Source organism: Dunckerocampus dactyliophorus, chromosome 12 (assembly GCF_027744805.1).
Source record: "Dunckerocampus dactyliophorus isolate RoL2022-P2 chromosome 12, RoL_Ddac_1.1, whole genome shotgun sequence".
Lineage (NCBI taxonomy): Eukaryota > Metazoa > Chordata > Actinopteri > Syngnathiformes > Syngnathidae > Dunckerocampus > Dunckerocampus dactyliophorus.
This window is the reverse complement of record NC_072830.1, coordinates 8,834,194-8,851,924: the sequence shown is the minus strand read 5'-3', so window position 1 is coordinate 8,851,924 and position 17,731 is coordinate 8,834,194. Positions and strand designations below refer to the sequence as shown.

The 17,731-nt window shown below is 42.6% G+C and overlaps 2 protein-coding genes across 12 annotated transcripts in view; one reads left to right on the top strand and one right to left on the bottom strand.

Annotated features, from left to right (window-relative positions):
- Positions 1-17,618, bottom strand: part of gdpd5b (glycerophosphodiester phosphodiesterase domain containing 5b) — a 59,150-nt gene extending 41,532 nt beyond the window's left edge. For 3 of the 10 annotated variants that reach the window (XR_008573102.1, XR_008573103.1, XM_054793626.1), the window contains exon 1: positions 4,905-5,278. The gene's annotated coding sequence lies outside the window, so the exon portion shown is untranslated. The other 7 variants (XM_054793620.1, XM_054793622.1, XM_054793619.1 and 4 more) reach the window with 7 other exon arrangements.
- serpinh1b (serpin peptidase inhibitor, clade H (heat shock protein 47), member 1b) lies at positions 5,162-17,146 on the top strand. Of its 2 annotated transcripts, XM_054793630.1 has the most exons (10): positions 5,162-5,206; positions 5,972-6,086; positions 11,177-11,340; positions 11,651-11,682; positions 12,156-12,287; positions 12,371-12,563; positions 14,224-14,494; positions 15,095-15,193; positions 15,257-15,489; positions 16,389-17,146. In XM_054793630.1, exons 2-10 carry the CDS (start codon positions 6,062-6,064, stop codon positions 16,689-16,691), a joined length of 1,452 nt encoding a protein of 483 aa, XP_054649605.1. In that variant the 5' UTR covers positions 5,162-5,206; positions 5,972-6,061; the 3' UTR covers positions 16,692-17,146. The 2 variants fall into 2 exon arrangements, with proteins under 2 accessions (XP_054649605.1, XP_054649606.1); XM_054793631.1 differs by lacking the exons at positions 5,162-5,206; positions 5,972-6,086; positions 11,651-11,682 and having other exon boundaries at positions 11,199-11,340.
- Positions 17,619-17,731: the final 113 nt, after the last annotated feature.

Below are 17,731 nucleotides of genomic sequence, written 5' to 3'. Positions count from 1 at the left end.
CAAACGCCTCAGTAAGTGTTGACTGTCGGGACGAAGGCTCTGTTGCACATCCAGATTGGAGATGTGGCATTCGGCTCAGAAACGCTTTTGTGCCTTCATTCATAGTAGCATTTGCTTGCTAACACTCACAGTAGCCCCCACCTCCACATACTGGGACAAAGGCTGAATTAGCTGACAGGAGATTCACTCTCCCCGTTCATTCCACTATAGAACCAATGCGCACAGACACATGCAGAGTGAACCCTCGTCATCCAGCCTGTGTGGTACAGCGAGACGGGGAAAAAGAACAGGCATATACAGTATGCACGTCAATTTATCAAGGCAGTCCAAATTATCGACCTTGTTTTTTTTTGTTTTTTTAAATCGTTCGATTAATCGATTTATCAATTATCGTGACAGGCCTATGTTCACAGGACTTTTATTTTAAACCACAAGAGTACAGGTGGTCCTCGGGTTACGTACGAGTTACATTCCTAGACTGCGATGTAAGTCGAGGTTTTTCTGCATGCACGCAGAAAATAATTTTCATCCCAATTTTATTCCTACGGGCTTTGTGTGCTGTCTGAAAATGTGTGCGGGCCACATGCCTGTCTCGTGATTTTCCCCATTTTTGCACGTAGGAGCACGTACGTCCGGATGTTAGGCCTACTTTACCTTTACTCAGTGGCTTATTGGGAGGAGGATGTAGAACAGGCAGGAGAACAAATAAAACAATAAGATCACTGCTCTGCTTAGTTGTTACTGTCGCTTTCATAGGAGGAGATGTTCTAACATGCTGAAAGATCTTTATCCTTAATGATAGTCGTGACTGTAGAATGTTTTAACGCCAAAAGCGCTGCCAATATTGGTGGGTGTTTCTGCTCTGTCACACTCATTTCCACTTGCATGGTGACGGCTTCTCTTTTCCGTGGCACATTTCCACCACAAGCACCTGCCTTATGCTAGGGAGACATAATGAAGTGCAAAAAGGTCTTCATGCCATAGCTTCCAATGAGAGACACACTGCATTTGAGACAAGTAACACTGCATTTTTGCAGGGCACAGTGCATATATTCATTTGCTGCGCATGCTAAAGCTAGGTCTCGAGTGAGTCCAGTGTTTACGGACCAAAATTAAGTTTTTTATCAATTTATTAGAGCGCGTATGTAAACACAAAACGCCGAAATTCGAGGACCACCTGCATATAACAAGCAATCTCCTCATCCAAGAGGCACGTGTTCTTTATCGCTGCCATCTTGTCTTGACTTGTTACACATTTCGATGCTAATCCCCATTCAACATCAAAACAGAAGCAAAAGATGGAGTAGAATACAATACCTCCCCTTCACACTTCAGCAAGTATTTCTATGGCAATAGATCTTGTCAACGGACAATGCTATAGAAATGAAACTTGGACATACTTTAGAGTAGTCAGTGTCCAGCTTGGATAGCAGTATAAATTTACCATCCACTGAGAACGAGTCAATGTGCGTGTGAATGGTTGATTCTCTATATGTGCCTTGCGACTGACTGGCGACCAGTCCAGTGTGTACCCTGCCTCTCGCCCGAAGTCAGCTGGGATAGGCTCCAGCGTGCTCCCGCGACCTTAGTAGGAAAAGCGGCATAGAAAATGGATGGATGGATGAAAACGAGTCAACACACGGCCATTATTGTCTAAATAGCTGGCGAGACAAGTGAGTAGTAAGCAAGTAGTCAAGCATGGTGGTCACGGTGGTAGCGTCACGGCCTGGGGCTGCATGAGTGCTGCCGGCAACTGGGGAGCTGCGGTTCAGTTTAGGGAAACATGATTTCCAGCATGTACAGTGACATTGGCAGTTTTTCAGCATGACATTGAGCCCAAACATGCCTGAAAGGTGACAAGTGCCTTGCTGAGGAAGCTGAAAGTAAAGGTGATGAGCTCCTCCTCCAGATCTCATAATTAAAACATAATTAAGCTATTTAGACAATAATGGTTGTGTGTTGAGGCATTTTCAGTAGATCTATAGTAACGTCCCTTGAGAAAAAAAATGTGAGGGGTGTACCGACTTGTTTCGTGAGATACTGTAGATCCAGACTAGCAACAGCCATGTACTCACGGTCACAAAACACAGCCAAAACTCTAACAGGGCAACTATTACAAAGGTGTTTAAGTAGCTATAATATGGCAAGAAGAGCAGAAAAGTGTTATTCCCTACCTGCTAACCTGTTTGGGGAGGGGGGTTGACAAAGCCTATTTGTGGTGTTGACAGCGGGTAACTGCAGAGCTGATACTGCAGCCTGGAGAGCAAACAGCTGACAAAGACATCCATGGCATGCACAGACATGATGGCAGCCATTGTTGTTGGACACCTGACTATTTCATGACAATGCGGGAGAAAAAAGGAGAAGTGGGTGGCCTGGTATGCTGCATGAAGATGCCACCATGGGTGATCAGCACGGAGACTCTGACGTGACATAACCCTATGTGCTATGTGGAGCACGGGCGATATCTAAATCTGTTAAAAATCATGACTACGGCAAATTAAAAATGTAAAACATTCCTTGAATCTACAAATGCAGTATTTTCTCAGGTCAAGGGTGTTTATGTACTCAACTGCAGAGAGGACCAGGCATAAAGAATTTGTTGCGATTTCTTCAAAGAAATCAAGATTGATATAATAACAATAATACACTCAAACTTTTTCGTATAATTCGATTTTCGTCCAAATTTTACCTCGGTTTTGGTCCAATATTACACGTAACAAACTAGTCTGTTTGCACTGTACTGTATCATTCCGTGAAAACCACCCAAACAAGCACCCTATGCATAGCTTACTCACTGTCGATAATTTTGTTTTTTTATTGGGGTGGCTGCTAAGTAAGTTTACGTTATTTTGACCACAAATAAACAGATAAACGCCGCGCAAAAACACAACCTCCGTGCTTGCGCTTGGCGGAGGTAATAATGTTTTTAATCATCATGTTTACACAAGTAATCATATTTAATAAAATGACTTAGGTATTAACATAAATATATGGACCGTGTAAAATTACAGGATACGTAAAAGGTTAATTGCCCTCCTTTCCGTTGTCTGAACAACTTACACACTATTTACTTTCATATAAATAAATGCTAAAATCTTAAAACCATTTGGGGTAAATGCTGATCCCATTCCCGTTTTGCTGCAAGGAGTATTAAATGGTGGAAATATTCCCAAGCGGGAAAGAAAAGCAGGTTGTTTAGCATAAAAAGGAGGTATTGTCATTTTCCAAAGGGGAAGATCGGGCACAGGCAAAAACACCAGCTCTCAGTTAAGAGCCAACACTTTGAAGCCAGCTCAGGTTGCAGTCTTGCATGGGCTTGGCAAAAGCCGACGGGAATTAACGGCAATTACAATTGGAAATGTATGGTCGTCTTACATCCATGCTGACAAAAAAGGGTTATTCTTTGTTATGAGTTTCACATGCAACATTTAACTCATGAAGCGAATCGTTGCATGCTAAAGTCTCTTTTTCTTGACATTTTATGAGGACACCAAAAACAACAAAACAGCTATGTGACCCGCTTCAAAGTCTCTATAAATGTATCAGCACTGGGTAAAATTGGTGTGACGTAAAAGTACATACTGTCTGCATTTTGGTCCTCCGCGCTAATCGCTCATTTAATGTGCGTTTAATGTTTACCAGGCCCACTTTAATAGCTGTAACAACTCATAATCCAGAGTAATCGAACAGTGAGCGCATTCAGACAAATGCCAGATCTTTGTGGCAGGTCATTCTCCCTAACCCGGCTAAAGGCACGGAATATGAGTGTATGTTTGTGTTTTAGTGCCAGTGAGAGTTGGACATAACCTCACTGCTTCAGGGCAGCCAATAATAACAGGTAGGTTTTTTTTGTTTTTTTTTTAGTTAAATGCCCTGTGGATATGTCTGCTCTGCTTTAACCGAACCTACAGGTGGGTGTATGGTTGGAGGTTTGTGCCTTTCATAAAAAGGGCACTGAACACATACAGCAGCCATCTTATTATATCTTCTCAAGGGGTAATACTATAGAAAATAAACTTGGATATACTTTAAAGTAGTCAGTGTGCAGCTTGCATAGCAGCATAGATTTAGTATCGACTGAAAAGGACTCAACACACAGCCATTATGTCTAAATAACAGTGACCATGTCCAAATTGTAGCATCATCTAACACTGCCTTTACCTCTTGGGCATGGAATTCATCAGAGCTACACTGATTGTTCCTTTCACTCCACCATGTTGACATCACTGGTGGAGATGGTGGATGTTATGACACCTTGCTCTCCTCCACCGTTCTTCTGCTTGACGATGCTTCACGGGAACTCAAGTGGGTTCAGATGTGGAGGACATATATTTGGCCACTCCCATCACCTTCAGCTTCATCAGCAAGGGGCATGTCATTTTGGGCTCCTGATCACAGTGAAAAACAGTTTCCCAAGGGAGGAGATGATGCAGTGCTTCACAATGTTGCAGTGCATGGAAATCTTGAACGGCAGCACTCATGCAGCCACATATCGTGACGCTAACAACGCCTGACTGTAGGCAAGACATAATAATCTCAGTACTCACTTGTGATGGTTTCCTATTTAGACAATAATGCCTGTGTGTTGAGTCCTTTTCAGTGTATCGTACAGCTACGCTGCCACACAAGCTGCACACTGACTACTCTAAAGTGCATGCAGGTTCCTCTTCTGTTGTATCACATCACATTACTATAACAGTATCAAGTTGGTTCTTGATTGCAAAGGTGGAGCTTAAACATAATCTAATATACTGGTGATATCTCAGCACATAAAGATTTATTGTATAATAAAAATAAGATGTATAAATGTTTAGCACGTGAGTGTTGTTTTTAAATACACGTACATCCGGGTCATCACAAGGTTTGTACTTCACCATGACAGTACAGTTAACAGTACTCACCTGTCTGCGGGGTGCTGGCACGTTTCTTCCAGGTGAAAGCGGAATTTGACGTCTTTTTTCAGATTCCTGGCTATTAAAACGAGAGAGGAGTAGCCGATAAATGCTGACAAAGTCAATAAACGCTGACAAAGTCAAAAGTTCAACAGCGGAAAAAAGGCAAACGCACGAGAGCGAACGTTCTATTTGGTATTTTAAGCTATAACGGCTATTTCCCCCCTTTCAGTCGCTTCTATCAGTGGGGATCTCCTTCGTCCTCCTCGGTGAAAGTCGTCTACCCGGCATAATTCAAAGCACTAGAAAAGGTAGGAGTGTCGCTGCTTTTTATCTGCCGCTCTCCTGTAACAGCCTCTGAGACCTTCACCAAGCTGACTTTACACCCGACCGACATGCGCATTCAGTGGGCATGGGATTTTCTAATATCTACTGCAACTGCAAACTTTTTATGAACCAATTTTTAATGGTTATGCCGTTTTTTACACTGACATATATTTATTGGGTGCCGTAATTATTCACAAGTGCGATTTAACATAACTTAACATATATTATGCTTTGTATTTTTACGTCACGTGAGTTCGTCTCGCACAATCCGAGGGCACCTGAATGCACCATACGTTCAAGTCATTCACAGGCTAGTAGCCAAAGGAGCCATGCTGTCTATTTACTGTAGTTTTATCAAATCAAACTGTGTTGACATTGAGAGATAAGCACATATGAAAGGTCATGAACACCCATGACTTGTGTGTTTTGACTACGGATTAAAATTAGGACCATGAAGCCCTTTCCTCTCCCTTCATGATCGTGGTTTATGACGGGATGTGTTTGTTTGATATTTGCACATCTGCAAAACACAAATCATTTCCCAGTCGATCACTCAATAATGACTCAGGAAACAAATATCTGGACTACTTTTGACACAACCAATCAATCACTGTTGGATAAGCAACCATATGTTCCCTGTAAATTGCATCCTTTTGTATTTTGCATCTGCAGGTGTAGAAGCCAACCAATGTACAGTATTTCCTGTTTAGATGCGTCTCACCTGGGTTTGCCACTTCCTCTCTCCACAGGTGGAAGATTAGTCAGCAGCTCCAGCTGCTAAGCCTCGACTGAACTCCACCAATTTCAAAATGCCAGCATCCGCCTGCAGGATGGGCTGAATGGCTAGGGGGGTCTCCTCTGCAGGTGACGATGAATACTGCAGGGTTTGGCGTGAGAGGATTTCAATACAGGAACTCATAATTTATTTCCAACATGCTAACACCTAGCATAATAGCTGAAGAATAGTGTCATTCTGTCCTCACGGAGTAACTGTCTTCCTGTAGGCGTCAATTATAAAAGAAAGTACTGTAGTTAAAATACATGAGTCTCCACGTCTGCAAAATAATAAAGTTGTTATTTATTTGAATGCGTTCAGCCCCATCTAGCGGGTGTTCGTCTACAGTGCAATGCAACGGAATTGTCCGGTGAGCGCTGCCACCTAGTGGCCAGTAATGTGGCCAGGACATTATTTAGTCACACATTTCATATTATGAATACAAAAATATGAAAAAAAAAGTCAGCAGTATAGTTTCTGTTCCTGTTTTGGGTGTTCATTTACTCTGCAGAGAGTACAAGGCGTCTATTAGTGGTAAAGCTACCCAAGCTTCTGAAGAACCAGGGTACTAATACATTTGGCAACAGCTGGATTATATTATTAGGATCTATAAACAGTTACAGCCCATCTGGGAATTATGTTAGAGGCTGTCCTATCAGGAAAAGATAAACAGGAAGTCCCCTTCCTCCTCCAACAGTTGATAACACAGATGGTAAGAAGGGACACATCCCTACAAGGTCCAGCTTCTTCGGTAGCCCATTCAGGAACTCAAAGGGTGCATATTAAAGGACGTAATGTCTAAAATGTAAAAGTCATCACTTTTGCTAAAATAGTACAATGCGGTTCTGGTTATGTAACACGGGCTCCTCCCTCCCATGCTTTCATATCACATTCAGCTGGAACCTTCAAAAATAACCTTGAAAGACTTTACTTTTGAGACTTTTTCCCCTCATGTCCTCGTGTAGTTTCCTGCCTTTCCTGTTCCCTCCAGCCTTTTACTGCTATATGCCCTCCTATTGGCCCACAAAAGGCAGATGATGTGCATTAGGCCATCTGACCAGACTTGTTTGACCCAGAGATTGGCCTCTAGATGAGGAATTTCAGTGCAAACTGTGTGTGGCTGTCTGGCAGGATGACCAACAACCCCTGGGGGTGGGGTAGGTTGATGGCGGTGGGGGTCTTGACAAGCCAGGGTCAGGATTTGCAATGTTTGCAACCCCTCACATTTCAGCAACCATTTTTGTTATACCTTCTCAAGAGGCAATACTATAGAAAGTAAACTTGGATATACTTTGGAGTAGTCGGTGTACAGCAGTATAGATTTACTGTCCTCTGAAAGTAAGTCACACATAGCCACTATTCTTTGAAACACAAGTGAGTCCACCTCAGGTCGCCCCAGACCACCACCACGCATGACTGCAGGCGAGGTTAGTTAGAGTTTTTGCAGAACCTGAAGCAGACAAAAAGAGACGAGTCACCACCAGTCGGCAAGTCAGGGCAATTATCCTAGCGGAGGCATGGGGAGATTAAACAAATTCCTTCCCTGTAGCTCGCAATACTCTTAATACTCCAATAGCAATAGACTGCAGTAAGTTAACTCGGTGTGTGAGCGCCAGTGTATGGTGTGATGTATTAAATGAGGGGGTCCAAAGTATGGCCCGGGGTCCATTTGCAGCCCGTGGCACACCTTAAAATATACTAATTGTAATAATTTACATAAAAATAATGTAGATTCAAAAATGGAGAAATATTTAGTAATTTTACACAAACACAGTCAAAATATTAAGAGAAAAAAAAAGTTGTAATCTAAGCAGAAAAAGTCATTTTAACAAGAATAACATTATAATATGAGGAAAAATAACATTATTTTAGTAGCATAAAGTTTACATAGAAAAGAAAAAAATATGTTGTTTTATTTTATTATTAGTATAACATTATGAATAATGTAGTTTAGGTTGGGGAAAAAAGTTACAATGTTACGAGAATAAAGTCAAAATATTATGGGAATTAAGTCATGATTACGAGAGGAAAAATTTACAGGAAGAAAGTTTGAGATTTAAAGAAACGAACAGCAAAAATGGAGGAAAAAACCCCAGCTGTAATTCTACGACAAGAAAGTCAAAATATGAAGAGAAAAAAGTTGTATTCTAACGACAAAACAAGTCGGAATGTAATGAGAAAAAATAATGCGATTTTAGTAGCATATATTTGAAATATTAAAGAAAAAATGTTATTTTTAAAAAGTCGTAATATTATATGGAAAATAACAAAACATAGTTGTAATTTTAAGAAAATTAGGTTAAGGAAAAAGAATAAAGCCAAAATATTATGTGAATAAAGTCGTAATATTACAAAAAGAAAATATGACAATTATTTAAGATTAAAGTTGAAATATTTTGAAATTTTTAAAAAACAGCAAAAATGGGGAAAAAAGAGCACACACCGAAGTTAACACAAAGCTGAGATGCATTTTTTCCCTGAAATATACAGTAGTGTGAAAGTGTTTGCCCCCTTCCTGATTTCCTGAAATATTAGTCAATGACAACACAACTGAACACAAAATGCAGTTTTTAAATGCAACTGCTTATTATTAAGGGTGAAAACAAATCCATACATACATGGCCCTGTGTGAAAAACTGATTGATCCCCTGTTAAAACAAAGCGTAACTGAGATTGATTGAGATCTATTAGTGTGGAAAAGGTTATAAAACCATTTCTAAAGCTTTGGGAATCCAGCAAACCACAGTGAGAGGCATTATCCACTAATGGCCAAAATATGGAACAGTGGTGAACCTTCCAAGCCGGCCAACCAAAATGACCCCAAGAAAGCAGGGACGACTCATCCGAGAGGTCACAAAAGACCCCACAACAACATCTCACTTGCCTCAGTTAAGGTCAGTGTTCATGACTCCACCATAAGAAAGTCACTGGGCAAAAACGGCCTGCATAGCAGAGTTCCAAAGCCCAAAACCACTGCTGAACAAAAAGAACATTAAAGGGATAGTTTGGATGTTTTGACATGAAGTTGTATGACCTCCCTATCAGCAGTGTAGTACATCAACAGTGACTTACCCCCCCATTTGGTCCCATGAGTCCAGTTGTGGTTGGATTTCCATGACGAGGAACATAGTTCTGATTAGTTGCTCGGTCATTTAAGTAAAGAGTTTGGCTTCTCAAAACAATATGCATTCAAAAGAGTAATACATTTGAATCTGTTGCGGATGAAGATACGGGCATCTTCATCACATTACGACAGTGCGCAGGGATACGGCGGGAGACAAATATAACGCAGAGCGATTTGTGAGGTCTGATTTTTTTTCAGGAGGCATTTTTATGATGCAAATGTATTACTCTTTTCACACTCTTTACAACTCTTTACTTAATTGACCCAGCAACTAAGCAGAACTACGTTCCTCGTCACGGAAATCCGACCAGAACTGGACTCACGGGACCAAAAGGGGGGGTTGGTCAATGTTGATTTAGTATACTGTTGATGGCGATGTCATACAACTTCATGTCAAAAAATCTGAACTATCCCTTTAAGGCTCGTCTCAATTTTGGCAGAAAACATCTTGATGATCCCCAAGACCTTTGGGAAAATACTCTGTGGTCTGACGAGACAAAAGTTGAACTTTTTGGAAGGAGTGTGTCCCATCACATTTGCCGTAAAAGTAACACCGCATTTCAGAACATCATAGCAACAGTAAAATACAGCGGTGGTAGTGTGATGGTGTGGGGCTGTTTTGCTGCTCCAGGACCTGGAAGACTTGCTGCGATAAATGGAAGCATGAATTCTGCTGAAGGAGAATGTCCGGCCATCTGTGGTGACCTCAAGCTGAAACCAACTTGGATTCTGCAGCAGGACAGTGATCCAAAGCACACCAGCAAGTCCACCTCTGAATGGCCGAAGACTTTGAAGTGGCCGAGTCCAAGTCCTGACCTGAATCCTATTGAGATGCTGTGGCATGACCTTAAAAAGGCGCTTCATGCTGGAAAACCCTCCAATGTGGCTGAATGACAACAATTCTGCAAAGATGAGTGGGACAAAATTCCTCCACAGCGCTGTAAGAGACTCATTGCAAGTTATCACAAACACTTGATTATAGTTGTTGCTGCTAAGGGTGGCCCAACCAGTTATTAGGTTTAGGGGGCAATCCCATAATAATAAAAAGTTTCATTTAAAAACAGAATTTTGTGTTCAGCTATATTGTTATTGACTAATATTTAAATTTGTTTGATGATCTGAAACATTTAATTGTGACAAACAATTTCACACCACTGTATATAACGTCTTAGCAGATCTTTGCTTTAAGATATCATTTTTCGGTATCTGGCCCTCAGTGGACAATGTTTGGACAACCCTGTATTAAATACATGTTGGAAAGCGATTGCATTGCTTCTGAAGCAATAACACAAACTTCATACCCCTGTCCTGGCTTTTCGGATTTACCCTGGCACACAGGCTCCACCACACCTCTGACTATTCAAAATACAACTTTGTCCCTTCATTCAGCGTCAGGGGCTTTCATACAGAAAAAAGTGTAAAAATGGTGGCTTTTACAAGGGCACATGATAGCATTCTTATACTACACTGTTAGATAGCTCAAGGTCTCATTGTTTGTGCAGAATTGAGAAAATGAACGACAGTCATCCCCCGTCTTCTTGCCTCCCAGCATCCAGCTGTGTCGGACAGACGTGGCACTAGTGGGGGTGTTGAGTAGCTGTGGGGGGAAGGGCCTTTTAAATCAAGTCATTTTACATGTCTACTCAATTCCATTTAAAAAGTGGCAGTGAAGCTAATGAAGGGTAGTTATTTTGCTTCTCTTGTTTGCGTCCAAAGAGATCACAGCTGGCCCAAAAACGCAAAATCACTCAGATTTTAGGAAGTATACACGACAAAAACGGTACTAAATATATTTGCGTGCACAACAGCCATGAAGTTGATTGAAAAACAGTAATTTGTCCATTTTAAACATGATGAAACCAAATTAGGGATTGAGTCAGAAAAGTTGTATTACGACCTTGAGACTTTTGAAAAGTATTTCAATGAAACATTAAACCACAACTGACCCACAGTCAACTCATGTGGCACAGCTCACTTGGAAAAAGCTTCGAAAGCTGAACCCAGACCAGTTGTTAGAACCTAACATCCCTCCCTCTGTCTGTGTGTATTCCAAAGGGGGACGTCTCGGCTCCCACCTTCCTGAGGAAAGCCATTTGAATATCACATTCCCACTTCTAGAAAGTTCTTTGAGCGGGTATATAGAGCAGGAGAGAGAAGGCTTTAGCAGCTCAACTATCTACAGGACACCAGAGAGGAGAAACTCTGCAAATCTGTGCAAGGTAAGGATCAGAAGATAAGACTTTGTGGGACGGAATGCAGGGAAGGCTTGAATAGGGGGCTTTGTTGGAGCCATTTAAAGGCACAGTAGTCTATTTTAAACTGTTCTGAAATGCCTTGCCTTGTCAATGAAACTATTCTATGCTTCAATCTTGCAAGTTTTTCATTGCTTGAATCCATCACCCTCTGGAAACATGTTATTTTCTTCCGAGGACAAAAATAGTCAGTAAAAGGTGGGAGTGTAGCATGAAGAGTTGACGTGTTTCACTGCCTCCTCTATGGGGATTACTGCATACACCTCTTGTCTTTCAGAATGAAAATCACAGACATCAAAAGATCTCAAGGTATATGTATAAAACGTATGTGGAAAAAGTTAAATGCCAAGTCATTTCTGCAGTGTCACAAACGCCTCAAGCGAGAGATGCATCTCACTCACAGCGGAAAGAGGATATAATTGGAGCGATAAGAAAAATAAGAATTTCCCATAGACAGAAAGCAGTGTGGACTGATCTGAACTTCTTCAGAAGATTTCCAATGCACATTTGCAACATTGCATCACGTATAAGAGAAGAAAAGAGAGAGGCATCAGATTACATCTGGGGCAAAGTAGGCCGCAGCTCCGGCTCAGCCTCAGACGCTGCTGACGTGGCGAGCAACATGTCGGCCTGAAGAAAGCCCTCCTCCTGACCCCACCTCAAGAGCTCGCAGACACAGTTTAGCATTCCCCCCTACAGTGATAGTCCCACACTGCAAACATGAACGCATTTTGTGAAAGCACACAAATAAAAGGGGGAGCTGTCGCTTGTTTTTGTTGCAGGACAAACAGGATGTGGCTGAGCAACGTGATAGTAGCTTTTTGCCTGCTGGCTCTCCCGGCCTCCGCAGAGGACAAGAAGCTGAGCAGCCACGCGTCCACTCTGGCCGACAACAGCGCCAACCTGGCTTTTAGGTCGGTGAACGTGACAATTTCATAATCTCATCATAATTTGGCTTTTTTTTTTCCTGTCACTGAACAATCTCTCCCGATTCCAGCCTCTACCACAACATGGCCAAGGCCAAAGACATGGAGAACATCCTCATCTCGCCCCCGGTGGTGGCCTCCTCGCTGGGGATGGTGGCGCTCGGGGGGAAATCGTCCACCGCCTCGCAGGTCAAGGCGCTGCTGCATGCTGACAAACTCAAGGATGAGCACCTGCACGCCGCCCTCTCCGAGCTGCTCTCACAGGTACACTACACTGTACATGACAGTTAAAACAAGACTTCTCGTCCTGAACCGCTGCACACAAAAGGCTGAAAATGTGTCAAAACATGCCACCCTGCTGTGTTGCGTGTGCTATTAGTTTTGGGCAAATATACCACATTGTGGCGCTGTTATTAAACCCAATAAGTCAGATCGACTTGAGATTTCAAACACAGTTGAATGCAATGCGCTTTCTACAAAACACTCACTGTAACTTTAGGGTGTTTAGCCAAATCACCACAAAATTTGGTACACACCTTAAGGGGACTGACAAGCACATGTGTGTAAAACTTGAGCAAGATTGGTTGAAAAACATGGCTGCCATCAACCAAAATGGGCGGGACTTAGTAGCTAATTGTCCATAAGTCAACGACCATTTGTGTAATGATGATAAAACTGTGAGGATATCTGTATTACATGCATGCTAACGTGCACCAGTCATCCCTCCTTTATTGTGGTTAATTGTGGTCCGACCGAGATACGTGAATTTGACATAGGATTCAATATTAATAAATTGAATATTTTCAAAGTTAGAGCATAGAAAACCTGTTTATGGCCTTCTGAAAATGGGTTTTAATATTATTAGAGCTTTATTAGTGCTTTGAATATTATTATAACACCCCTATAGTCACCTTTATACTTGTATTACTCAATATAGTATACACAATGAGCAATAATAAGACATAACTCACCCAGTGGCAGAGCCAGAAATTTTTCATTGGGTGGGCCAAGGTGAAACCGTAACTCACGTAGGGGTGGCAAAAAGTCGATACCTGAATTGTCTAGATGGCCAGTGGGCTGGCCGGAGAGTGGGCAGGGGTGGCCACGGCCACAGCCAATTAATAGCTGAGCGGTGGGCCGAGGACATGTTTTCGATGCCGATCGGCAGTCCTGTTTTAACTCTAGACTCCTTGGTGCTACAGAGAGCTTCCAATATTAACAGATGTATGTGCTGAATCACGCTTCAGAATTGAAGTCAAAGTCAACGTAGTGAGAAAACTTGACCGTAACCGACCAAAGTAATCATGGAAAACGTACCTACCGCTTGCAGTTCATGCAAGACGCCGTGTTATTGACAGCTCCTCCACACGGAAAGTTGTGTGCTGCAGTGAAATGCGTCCAAGCGGAAACGGCGGTTAGGCTGAACTAATGTTCTACACCACAGACCCGCGGTTGTCAAAATTGTCCCCCAGCCGTGGGGGTGGCCGGAGAGTGACCAAGGGTGGCCAAGGCCACCATTTTTTATATACAGGCAGTGCACATGTACTGGAAAATCAACCCATTAATCAATTAATCACTCGAATTCCCCATATGATGGACAATTCTATGCTACCTTGTGGAAACAGTTTGGCCATTTTGTTCCCCAGTTAGGCCCTATGAAATTCGTTTAATTTTTTTCCCCAAATTCCGTCTGATTTTTTTCCCCCAAATTCATTTTTTTTCCGTTTTAATTTTTTTGATTTTTTTTACATTTTACACTTATTTTTACCAGCATAGAGTGTGTGCCTTTTCGGGTTAGTGAAAAAAATGTTTACTGTTTTTTCTCGATAGTCCAAACATGAACTGTAAGGCTGTTTCCATCAATGTAATGCTTAACACACACAAATATTTAGCCCTGTGCCTCAACTTTCTCTTTGCCCCGCAGGTGAGCGACGCCAAAACACGCAACACCACCTGGAAGATCAACAACCGCCTGTACGGGCCCAGCTCGGTCGCCTTCGCCGACGACTTTGTGAAGACCAGCAAGAAGCACTACAACTACGACCACTCCAAGATCAACTTCCGCGACAAAAGAAGCGCCGTCAACTCCATCAACGAGTGGGCGGCCAAGTCCACCGACGGCAAGCTGCCCGAGGTCACGAAGGAAGTGCAGAACGCCGACGGGGCCGTGATCGTCAACGCCATGTTCTTCAAGCGTAAGTAGAAATGGGAAATGTTTTAACATCATTTTATCATGGGGTGTCCATAGTGTGGCCCAGGGGCCATTTTTTTAGTGGCCCATGGCATATTGTAAAAATACAGGAGGTCCACTGTTTACGTGTTTTTCGTAGTTATGAACGCACGCTCGTAAATCAATGAAAGACTTAATTTTGGTCCGTAAACACGAGACTCACTTGAGAACTAGTGACAGAGCGGAAGCATACAGTGTGTGCCTGCTCAGCCACACTGAGGAAGGATAACATGGCTTATGAGTTAACTCTGGACACATTTCAATATGTCAAAGAAAAGGAAAGCCATCAGAAGGGAAGTGAAAATGAACATCACGTCCGCCAATATTGGCCATTCTTTTGGCCATAACCGTCACGAGCATCATTAAGGATGAAGATTATTAAATGCTAATTTATGCTAGATGGGGTCATGGATTCTGTGTGCTGTTACAAGCAAATCTTCGAGGAGAAGATGAGGTTTTGACTTACAAATTCCTTGCTTTTTAAAGGGCTACCTCCATCTATTAAAAAACATTTTTCTCTGTGACAAATGCATTAATTTTAAGTGACTTGTGTTACCTCCTAAAGCGCACTGGGATGAGAAGTTCCACGAGCAGATGGTGGACAACCGCGGCTTCCTGGTGTCTCGCTCCTTCACCGTCGGCATTCCCATGATGCACCGCACGGGTAGGTTTCATCGCTTTCCTTTTCAAAGACGGGACATCTGATCTGCTCCGCATTTTCCGCCAGGCCTTTATAACTTCTACGAGGACAAAGAGAACAGTCTCTTCGTGCTGGACATGCCTCTGGGCAAGAAGCAGGCCTCCATGATCCTCATCATGCCCTACCACCTGGAGCCCCTGGAGCGCCTGGAGAAGCTGCTGACCAGGAAGCAGGTAGACGCTTGGCTCAGCAAGATGGAGAACAGAGCCGTGGCCATCTCGCTCCCCAAGATCTCGTTGGAAGTCAGTCACAACCTGCAGGTGAGGCATCAACGTGAAATAAGAAAGTGTGTTGGCCAAAATCTAGTCTTGATGCTGGAATTGTGTGTTTGTATCTTTAACGTCCAACGTAATAGATGCAATACATCACATCCAACAACGTAACATTAAGGGGTGGGACAGGAGGACACCAACGTTAGCAACACTAGCATAGCTTTGTGTGCTAAAGTGGTAAAATTACACACCAGCATCACGCTACGTTAGCCTATCTGCTAAAGAAAAAACAAAACCATCAAACTTACACTTCTCATGGATAGTTGGAAGAGCTCCATGCTTTAATGTAAGATGTGTAGCAAAGCCTGCTTCCTTTTTTTCCACAAAGATGCCCTCGGTGAAGTGCTGGGCGTGTTCATGTAGCTATAGGCAGCTCAGACGTAGTATCATGTCCGTGATGAAGGATATTTTTCTTTCATGATGCCATGAATACCTGGAACTTTGTCTGAGCCCCTCTTCGTTTAAATGTGGAGCAAAGAAGTGAGGGAGATTTTGACGTTTGGTGCTCAAAAACAGGCTCTAGAGACTGTCAGAACATTATTTGCATAATAGGACACTTTAGTACAAATGTAAAGAGTAGCTCACCAAAGTGCTGTATAATAAAACTACAATAAAGTAAAACTACTCACCCTTTGAAGATGCAAGCACATTGGAGAGGGAAGGTGTTTACAGAGCACTACTGTCACCTAGTGGCGTTTATGGGTACTGTTGAAATTAAGTGTTGTAGGTCTAAAAAAAATTCAGTTTTGGTCTAATAATTAAATTGTTAGGCAGTTATTTAATTGAAATATTGTACAGCCTGTGTCACAATGACTTTCATGAAAAAAAAGATTCTATTAGTTTTCTTCGTTGTTTGTTATCATCACTTGTTCTAACCTCCATTGCAGAAACATCTGGCCGAGCTCGGCCTGACCGAGGCGGTGGACAAAGCCAAGGCCGACTTGTCCAACATTTCCGGCAAGAAGGACCTGTACCTTTCCAACGTCTTCCACGCCTCCGCCCTGGAGCTCAACACCGAAGGCAACACGTTTGACACCACCATCTTCGGCACTGACCGGCTGAGGGACCCCAAGCTTTTCTACGTGGACCACCCTTTCATTTTCCTGGTGAAGGACAACAAGACCAACTCCATCCTGTACCTCGGCAGAGTGATTCGACCCAAGGGGGACAAGATGCGCGACGAGCTATAATGTTTTGTTTTAATTGTCAAACTATGTCAAGAAACTGTGCGTGTGTGTTTTGTTTAGCGTTACCTCAGGAACACATTCCTTTAAGGCAGACTGTGGACTGAATACTTGGATTGAATACTCAAATATGAGCAGCAAGCAGACAACATGCTTATATTAAGTATGACATTCCAGTTTCTTAATGCCAGTATTGGTCAGGCTACGTCCCCTTGGTGCTTGCTTCTTGCATTATCTTTAATGTTTAAAGACAAACTCTGCACAATCTCTGCACAAGCATGTTTTAACTTCTAAATCCACTCCTTCATGTGCTTTATATTTGTTTTTCTGCCTGCACTGAATTCTACCAGCTTAAACTTGCAGAAGAAATGTGGTTTAATTGATGCTGACCAATTTGTCCACAAAAATGCTGTTGGAATTGTGATTGTGTGGTTATGAACAAAAATTCCTTTTTTTCAATAAAAAGTGGAAAAAAAGTGAACGAGGGATGACAATCTTTCCAGTTGGCTGGAGGTCAAAGTGTGTTCCCATGTTCGGGATGAGACAGCAGGGCTTATCTGCCGCAGTCAACTATCCAAAGAATGTCAGGCTTGACTTGTTGTACTTCTGCTAGACTAAATAAACGTTTTTGTGGGGTTAAACCACACAAAGGAGTCGAGGGGCTCTATGGTGAGCAGGGAACTCACACTGTGGACTCTCACCGCCGCCTCGTTGCCGTCACGTGACCAGAACTGAGCTTTGACGACAAAACATATCTGAATATTTCGTCGGACATGACTCACCTCAGTCAACATTCACCTCGTATTTTGTTGTCTTTATACACCAGAATGACTACCAGAAGTAATTCCACTTCTCATAAGACTTGAAAAGTATAGGATCGTGTCTATCTTCTTCTACGATTTGTTGTGTCACGTAATTCCGCCGCTGTTTGTTCACAGCGCCACACATTGGTGTGCTTGTGTATTACACCATTTTCACTCAGCGATTCGTTCCCGTCTGGGTGCATCCGGCACAGTATGGACATGACTTTTTTTCCAACCTGCCCC